Genomic DNA, 9698 nt, shown 5'->3' with positions numbered 1-9698 from the left:
TATCATTTTTTTCACATTATATTTATTGCAGTTTTTAAAAATTATTTATTGCTTCTGTGTACTTCAGTGTAAATGGTCCGACGAACCTCACATACACAATCGATCGTTAAGTAGACAGTGTGGAGTATATACAGTACATGTTGTTTGTAAGAGGGAGGATGTTAGGGCTTTTCGAACACAAGAGAAAGTCCCTCTAGTTAAGGGGCGGAGCTGGATCTGAGAGGGAGCTACGGCTTCAGCTCCCAGGTGCAGGCCAGAGGAAAGTCATTCATCTTCTCCGTGAACACTTGGTCAAACTGTTCATTCTGGGCCACTGTGAAGTGAGTCTTCCAGTCACCTGCGATACCTGTTCGGACACAGAACATATCAGACACACATTTTACACTACATTTGCATTTATCTATAGAAGCATAACGTTTGGTTGTGACGTATGTCATGCACCAGCTTCTGACTACAACTGAAACTGGCGCACAACCTCAACGTCATTATTCTCAGCCACTCCCTCTGTTCGCTGATTGGACCGTCAAAAATCTGGACGGAGAAAACCGGCGAATATACAGCAGCCCCAGACTACTGAAGGGAAGTGAAAATTGAGAGAGAAGTACGTAGGCGGGAGGTACCAGGCTACCTTTGCGCATGGTGGCCTTCTTGAAGTTTTGGGGTTCATTGCAGTCCTTGTAGTTTGCTGTGCGGATGGTTTTCATGTTTTTGAAGGTGGACCTCTCCACAACATGATCAATGGCCTCATCTGTCAAGTACTCCCCCAAGAAATAACACAGCTTCACAACTTCCCCTCTGAGGTCCTGTCAATGAACAGGTGAAGATGTTAAATATTTTAATAAACAGGAATAAATGCTGCATTTATAATAAGGGACCCTGAATCTTTCAAGTGTTGAATGTGTCTGCCAGTACATAGACTATGTATTGGTTCGTAAGATTAAATAAATGAGAAGTAGTGCATTGTTGCCTTATGATAGGCTGATAAGTTATCATCAACTTGATTCTATATTATTTTCGTGGTCAAATGTCCTTTAATTAATAAACAAAAGAACGGACAGGGAAGATTCTCAACCTTCAGCATGTTCTCGTACTCCACAAAATGGATGACCAGTTGGTCTCGTGCTGCGTAGAATTCTCTCAAATGTTCGAACCATGATCCCATGAAAACTGTTGATGAAACAATTTGAACGTTAGTGCTGAAAATAAGTGCAAGACGTGGGGTGGTTACCGTTTAATTCAAAAACCCTATATAAATATTTTCTACCATTCGAAATAAAGCATCTTTTTATTCAAAACGGAAATAACACATTTCTAATCTCACATTAGGGGTGTCTTCCAATAAAAAATAAAAAAGCACAGCCAGATAAATAATTTCGGCTAATTTTATAAGGAACAAATGAACACAAATGAAATCCTACGTGTGAAAGTAGCTGTCGATAGTCGTGAACTTGCTATTTTGGTGGTTTTACAGAACAGAAACCTACCATTACCCTCCAGGAACTGCTGAAAGAAGTCCTCAAAGTGCTCAGGTTCAAGCAGCACATAACTGTGGCCATAGTGATAGAGGGACACCAAGACGTCTTTGGGGTTCCTCCGAACATACACGACCTAAAGGACAATACATACTGTATGTGCATATGTTCTTCAGCAGCTCATTTCAGTGTTCTTATTGTACAGCTCAAAAAGGCCCAACCAACGCATGACTTGCAAATCATTAGCCTCATAGCATAATTGCCTAAATCATATTTACTTTACTTTTACTCTACATCTACTCTATTCTACATCTACATTCTACTTTACCCTACTCTATAACCCTGAAAATATGACTTAAGCAATTCTGCTATTAGGCTAACGAAAAGTAGATGTAGAGTAGAGTAGATGTAGAATAGAGTAAATGTAGAGTAAAAGTAAAGTAGAGTAAATATGATTCAGGCAATTATGCTATGAGGCTAACGAAATTGAAAAATGACCTTGGTTTGCAGGGCTTTGACGTCTCGGGGCAACATGTCAGGGGGGAGATGAGTGCGAAAGATACGAGGATCCGGCCTTTCTCGGAAAGGGTCATCTGTATCTGCGATACCTCTGTACTGCGATACGTCCAGGCAAGGTACTCGATCCCTATTGGTGGCCTCCTCTGTCCGTTCAGGGTGAGCAGCATCCATGATCTGGATCAGGACTTGCTGCATCCATATTGTTCCTGCACGATTCAAACAAAATGGAGGATGGCTCAAGTACAAACTTAGGAGTATACAGAGAGACTCAACTGATCCCAGGTAACACATGTAAATCTTACCTTAAAGCTATATTGCGTAAGATTTTCATATAAATGAATATCGGTTACATTCAATCCATCGCCAAACAAGTTGACACAGATCCTTTTAAGAAACCGGTTTGCTTTTTTCTGCTTTTTCTTTCTCCCAGGCTATGGGCTAATTTTTATCACAACAACAACAACAAAAGCGGCGGATACATGGTATTTTCACCTCTGGCTTTTATTTGCTTTGTTAGCCAAACACGACTTAACCAGCGTATTTGCGCTGGTCGTTGTGATCGCTGCGGTCGGGATGATGTTATGTCTCATAGTAGCTCAAGTTTTTAAATATGGCAGTCACAAAGTTTTAGTTGGTCTGGCTGTTCAGGATAACCCTGCCCCGTGACCCTGACATAGGCTGTTCCCAGTTCCAGACCAGCAAAGAGTTGCCCTGCGTTCTAATTCCAATACTTCTCTACTATTTAGTATGCCGAAAAAAGATTTAGGATATCCCAATGCATGCACGTCAATTGTAGTATGCTGAAAATACATAAATGCCCCACTTACTCCAATAGCATTTTGGAGTATTTGTCTTCATTCTTGACATTTCTCAACATATTGAAAAAAAAATCTTCCTTATCTGATTTTGTTTCTCTCCTGTGGCCCTAAAACTCTTCTGTACTTTAGTATGTAGTCTAGTAAAAAGAAAGAGTATTTGATTTGGAACGCAGGGTCTTTGTCTGTGGCACAAGTTTTTCTACCCGGGAACCTGTTCCCCCCCGCAGTGGAAAAGCAAATAATGGCTGTAGATGTTTTGCCTGGGAAATAATTGCTGTTTAAGTTGTTATTTCATGTGTTTGTGTACCTTGCGTTAATGTTTATTAATGTCTGTACTGCTGCCTGTCTTGGCCAGGACACTCTTGAAAAAGAGATTTCTAATCTCAATTCGGTATTTCTCCTGGTTCAATAAAGGTAAAATAAATAAATAAATATGTATGCTTGTAACCAACTGTGTTATAAAGAGGGTTTAACAGTATTGATCTTAACTAACATTATAGCAAACTGCTGACCTGACTTGGGGAATGAAGAGATGAAGATATCAGTTGGACGGAGCTCCACATCCTGGAGAGCATCAATCTCCTTGGGTCGCAATGCGTCCTTGAGCATAAAGTTCTTCCCCTTGTGTTTGAACAGGTAAGGGGTCACTAAGTCCAGAGAATCCATGGATACTAAAGGTAAGGAACATTAACAATGTAAGGCACTGATGGCAGGAAAATATAACCACATTCAACACTTTACTTACAGTAAGACAAAGCTGGATAAAAGTTAAGAGTAATATCATCATGACACTTTTCTAGTCAATTATTATTTCAGAAGTGTTTGAATGAATATGGGAGATTCTACAATTATGTGTACATTTTAAATTTCTTCAAAAGCTTTAAGTCGAGATGTTCGATAAAGCAAGAGTTAAAATATTTTTTTTAATTTTTAAAGCATATTAATGTCAAAAGTTTCTACAGAAAAGATTTTGGATGGAGCCTTTTTTCAATTTATAAATTAAAAAACACGTCATGTCATGTACATAGTGTTTTTTTAAATGCATTTTTGGCATGTTAAGAACAGAATGTATCCTACATGAGACAATTAAAAATATATGAACAAATCCTTTTGTAATAACCTTCATATAGTGCTAAGGATGATTATGGAAGGTTTAGTTGATGAAAGTGCTTTAGAAGTTTTGGGTTCAGAGAAAAAATAATAATGTTGAGATAATGGCCTTTTAAGATGCTTGTATAGGTAAAATAATATACAGATGCTAAGTAAAATAAACTCTATAATTGTTACTTTGGACCTTCTTCTATCTAGTATGACAACAGACATGTTATGAAAAGAAAATAGACAAGAATCTCAAAATTTACCAGTGATTGATAAAACAAGGTTTTGCCTGCAGTGTCTCGTACAATTCTGAGGTATCTGTACAACCTTGTATCAAGAATTAAGTTGTGTGTTTAAGGTACAAAATATTCCTTACACCAGTCAAAAGAAGTCCTTGAAGAAATCCACTGTTACCGCTCCTGTGTGATGCCGTGAAAAGACTTACGCACTGATTTCCCCAGTACCCACAAGTCAAACCACATATTTAAGTTCATATGGGCGTCAACTTTACTTGAACAAGACTGAAAAAGGTAGTAAATGAAGTGGGATGGAGACAGCCAGGCCCGCCTACATAAATGGCTGGGGACCAGTTTAGCAGCTCTAAACTGGTGCAGTGAAAATCTGGTCAGACCTGGCTGGTTGTGTCAACCTGAAGACACATACACTCAACAAAAATATAAACGCAACACTTTTGTTTTTGCTCCCATTTTTCATGAGATGGACTTAAAGATCTAAAATTCATTCCAGATACACAATTGTACCATTTCTCTCAAACATTGTTCACAAATCTGTCTAAATGTGTGATAGTGAGCACTTCTGCTTTGCTGAGATAATCCATCCCACCTCACAGGTGTGCCACATCAAGATGCTGATCTGACATCATGATTAGTGCACAGGTGTGCCTTAGACTGTCCACAATAAAAGGCCACCCTGAAATGTGCAGTTTTGTCTCACAGCAAAATGCCACAGATGCCACAAGCATTGAGGGAGCGTGCAATTGGCATGCTGACAGCAGGAATGTCAACCAGATCTGTTGCTCGTGCATTGAATGTTCATTTCTCCACCATAAGCCGTCTCCAGCAACTTCGCACAGCCATTGAAGAGGAGTGGACCAACATTCCACAGGCCACAATTGACAATCTGATAAACTCTATGCGAAGAAGATGTGTTGCACTGCATGAGGCAAATGGTGGTCACACCAGATACTGACTGGTTCTGAGTCCCCAGACCCCCAATAAAGCAAAAAAATTCACATTTCAGAGTGGCCTTTTATTGTGGACAGTCTAAGGCACACCTGTGCACTAATCATGATGTCAGATCAGCATCTTGATGTGGCACACCTGTGAGGTGGGATGGATTATCTCAGCAAAGCAGAAGTGCTCACTATCACACATTTAGACAGATTTGTGAACAATGTTTGAGAGAAATGATACAATTGTGTATCTGGAATGAATTTTAGATCTTTAAGTCCATCTCATGAAAAATGGGAGCAAAAACAAAAGTGTTGCGTTTATATTTCTGTTGAGTGTATCTTTTGTTGAACACTTGTCATTCATTTGTAATGAAAATGTGTCTTTCAAATGGTAACAGTTGTGCCAACTTATAACAAACAAATCCAAGTCGGTCAAACCAGTGTTTAAACTTTTTCTGAAAAAACGTTCCGAACCAAATAATAAGTCGGTCCAACTTGCTCAAAACTTGAAGTGACATTTAACTATGAATGATAAGTTATCTAAACAAAAGTGAATGAGTTGGCTGCAAAACTCAAAAGAAAATGTAAATTCATTTCATTTTACAGTGTATTATCTAACAATATAATATGTCTGTTGCATCTGAAAAGGTATGTTGAGGCTTCAAAGCTTTTTAGCGTGAGCGCCTATTACTGTGAAGTCAATACACAGTCATAATATTATATCAACAGCAGAAAGAACCGACAAACATGGCTGAGGGAACAGTGCACGTCACAATCACACACAGATTATAGAGATTTTAAACTTGTCTCAAATTAAAATACAATATCACAGAAATGTCTTCTCGCTACGAGGTGAAACTTAAAATTACATAGAATGACCTTAACTTGACATAGAGTGACTTTAACATTACATAGAATTTGGGGTAACACAATATCATTTTTTTCACATTATATTTATTGCAGTTTTTAAAAATGATTTATTGCTTCTGTGTACTTCAGTGTAAATGGTCCGACGAACCTCACATACACAATCGATCGTTAAGTAGACAGTGTGGAGTATATACAGTACATGTTGTTTGTAAGAGGGAGGATGTTAGTAGGGCTTTTCGAACACAAGAGAAAGTCCCTCTAGTTAAGGGGCGGAGCTGGATCTGAGAGGGAGCTACGGCTTCAGCTCCCAGGTGCAGGCCAGAGGAAAGTCATTCATCTTCTCCGTGAACACTAGGTCAAACTGTTCATTCTGGGCCACTGTGAAGTGATTCTTCCAGTCACCTGCGATACCTGTTCGGACACAGAACATATCAGACACACATTTTACACTACATTTGCATTTATCTATAGAAGCATAACGTTTGGTTGTGACGTATGTCATGCGCCAGCTTCTGACTACAACTGAAACTGGCGCACAACCGCAACGTCATTATTCTCAGCCACTCCCTCTGTTCGCTGATTGGACCGTCAAAAATCTGGACGGAGAAAACCGGCGAATATACAGCAGCCCCAGACTACTGAAGGGAAGTGAAAATTGAGAGAGAAGTACGTAGGCGGGAGGTACCAGGCTACCTTTGCGCATGGTGGCCTTCTTGAAGTTTTGGGGTTCATTGCAGTCCTTGTAGTTTGCTGTGGGGATGGTTTTCATGTTTTTGAAGGTGGACCTCTCCACAACATGATCAATGGCCTCATCTGTCAAGTACTCCCCCAAGAAATAACACAGCTTCACAACTTCCCCTCTGAGGTCCTGTCAATGAACAGGTGAAGATGTTAAATATTTTAATAAACAGGAATAAATGCTGCATTTATAATAAGGGACCCTGAATCTTTCAAGTGTTGAATGTTTCTGCCAGTACATAGACTATGTATTGGTTCGTAAGATTAAATAAATGAGAAGTAGTGCATTGTTGCCTTATGATAGGCTGATAAGTTATCATCAACTTGATTCGATATTATTTTCGTGGTCAAATGTCCTTTAATTAATAAACAAAAGAGCGGACGGGGAAGATTCTCAACCTTCAGCATGTTCTCGTACTCCACAAAATGGATGACCAGTTGGTCTCGTGCTGCGTAGAATTCTCTCACATGTTCGAACCATGATCCCATGTAAACTGTTGATGAAACAATTTGAACGTTAGTGCTGAAAATAAGTGCAAGACGTGGGGTGGTTACCGTTTAATTCAAAAACCCTATATAAATATTTTCTACCATTCGAAATAAAGCATCTTTTTATTCAAAACGGAAATAACAAATTTCTAATCTCACATTAGGGGTGTCTTACAATAAAAAAATAAAAAGCACAGCCAGATAAATAATTTCGGCTAATTTTATAAGGAACAAATGAACACAAATGAAATCCTACGTGTGAAAGTAGCTGTCGATAGTCGTGAACTTGCTATTTTGGTGGTTTTACAGAACAGAAACCTACCATTACCCTCCAGGAACTGCTGAAAGAAGTCCTCAAAGCGCTCAGGTTCAAGCAGCACATAACTGTGGCCATAGTGATAGAGGGACACCAAGACGTCTTTGGGGTTCCTCCGAACATACACGACCTAAAGGACAATACATACTGTATGTGCATATGTTCTTCAGCAGCTCATTTCAGTGTTCTTATTGTACAGCTCAAAAAGGCCCAACCAACGCATGACTATTGCAAATCATTAGCCTCATAGCATAATTGCCTAAATCATATTTACTTTACTTTTACTCTACATCTACTCTATTCTACATCTACTCTACTCTACATCTACTTTACCCTACTCTATAACCCTGCTATTAGGCTAACGAAAAGTAAATGTAGAGTAGAGTAGATGTAGAATAGAGTAGATGTAGAGTAAAAGTAAAGTAGAGTAAATATGATTTAGGCAATTATGCTATGAGGCTAACGAAATTGAAAAATTACCTTGGTTTGCAGGGCTTTGACGTCTCGGGGCAACATGTCAGGGGGGAGATGAGTGCGAAAGATACGAGGATCCGGCCTTTCTCGGAAAGGGTCATCTGTTTTCGCGTCCAGGCAAGGTACTCGATTCCTATTGGTGGCCTCCTCTGTCCGTTCAGGGTGAGCAGCATCCATGATCTGGATCAGGACTTGCTGCATCCATATTGTTCCTGCACGATTCAAACAAAACGGAGGATGGCTCAAGTACAAACTTAGGAGTATACAGAGAGACTCAACTGATCCCAGGTAACACATATCTAAATCTTACCTTAAAGCTATATTGCGTAAGATTTTCATATAAATGAATATCGGTTACATTCAATCCATCGCCAAACAAGTTGACACAGATCCTTTTAAGAAACCGGTTTGCTTTTTTCTGCTTTTTCTTTCTCCCAGGCTATAGGGCAAATTTTTATCACAACAACAACAACAACAACAAAAGCGGCGGATACATGGTATTTTCGCCTCTGGCTTTTATTTGCTTTGTTTGCCAAACACGACTTAACCAGCGTATTTGCGCTGGTCGTTGTGATCGCTGCGGTCGGGATGATGTTATGTCTCATAGTAGCTCAAGTTTTTAAATATGGCAGTCACAAAGTTTTAGTTGGTCTGGCTGTTCAGGATAACCCTGCCCTGTGACCCTGACATAGGCTGTTCCCAGTTCCAGACCAGCAAAGAGTTGCCCTGCGTTCTAATTCCAATACTTCTCTACTATTTAGTATGCCGAAAAGAGATTGAGGATGTCCCAATGCATGCACGTCAATTGTAGTATGCTGAAAATACATAAATGCCCCACTTACTCCAATAGCATTTTGGAGTATTCGTCTTCATTCTTGACATTTCTCAACATAATGAAAAAAAAAATCTTCCTTATCTGATTTTTTTTATCTCCTGTGGCCCTAAAACTCTTCTGTACTTTAGTATGTAGTCTAGTAAAAAGAAAGAGTATTTGATTTGGAACGCAGGGTCTTTGTCTGTGGCACCAGTTTTTTCTGGCCGGGAACCTGTTCCCCCCCCCCCCCCCCCCCCCCCGCAGTGGAAAAGCAAATAACTGGTTCCTGGCTGTAGATGTTTTGCCTGGGAAATAATTGCTGTTTAAGTTGTTATTTTATGTGTTTGTGTACCTTGCGTTAATGTTTATTAATGTCTGCATTGCTGCCTGTCTTGGCCAGGACACTCAATTCGGTATTTCTCCTGGTTCAATGAAGGTAAAATAAATAAATAAATATGTATGCTTGTAACCAACTGTGTTATAAAGAGGGTTTAACAGTATTGATCTTAACTAACATTATAGCAAACTGCTGACCTGACTTGGGGAATGAAGAGATGAAGATATCAGTTGGACGGAGCTCCACATCCTGGAGAGCATCAACGTCCTTGGGTCGCAATCCGTCCTTGAGCATAAAGTTCTTCCCCTTGTGTTTGAACAGGTAAGGGGTCACTAAGTCCAGAGAATCCATGGATACTAAAGGTAAGGAACATAAACAATGTAAGGCACTGATGGCAGGAAAATATAACCACATTCAACACTTTACTTACAGTAAGACAAAGCTGGATAAAAGTTAAGAGTAATATAATCATGACACTTTTCTAGTCAATTATTATTTCAGAAGTGTTTGAATGAATATGGGAGATTCTACAATTATGTGTACATTTTAAATTTCTTCAAA

At 39.3% G+C, this 9698-nt stretch overlaps 2 protein-coding genes across 2 annotated transcripts; both read right to left on the bottom strand.

The window, feature by feature from the left end:
- Positions 1-227: 227 nt before the first annotated feature.
- LOC307251681 (amine sulfotransferase-like) lies at positions 228-3475 on the bottom strand (the record flags this gene model as incomplete). Its single annotated transcript, XM_080029072.1, has 6 exons — positions 228-346; positions 629-803; positions 1073-1167; positions 1485-1608; positions 1971-2197; positions 3322-3475. The coding sequence occupies 6 exons, from the start codon at positions 3473-3475 to the stop codon at positions 228-230; spliced, it is 894 nt and encodes a 297-aa protein (XP_079885198.1).
- A 2786-nt stretch (positions 3476-6261) lies between these two features.
- On the bottom strand, positions 6262-9488 carry LOC307251672 (amine sulfotransferase-like; the record flags this gene model as incomplete). Its single annotated transcript, XM_080029059.1, has 6 exons — positions 6262-6380; positions 6663-6837; positions 7107-7201; positions 7519-7642; positions 7993-8198; positions 9335-9488. The coding sequence occupies 6 exons, from the start codon at positions 9486-9488 to the stop codon at positions 6262-6264; spliced, it is 873 nt and encodes a 290-aa protein (XP_079885185.1).
- Between the last annotated feature and the right edge of the window lie 210 nt (positions 9489-9698).

Source organism: Ammodytes marinus, assembly GCF_949987685.1.
Source record: "Ammodytes marinus genome assembly, chromosome: 1".
Lineage (NCBI taxonomy): Eukaryota > Metazoa > Chordata > Actinopteri > Uranoscopiformes > Ammodytidae > Ammodytes > Ammodytes marinus.
This window is presented reverse-complemented; position numbering and strand designations above follow the sequence as displayed.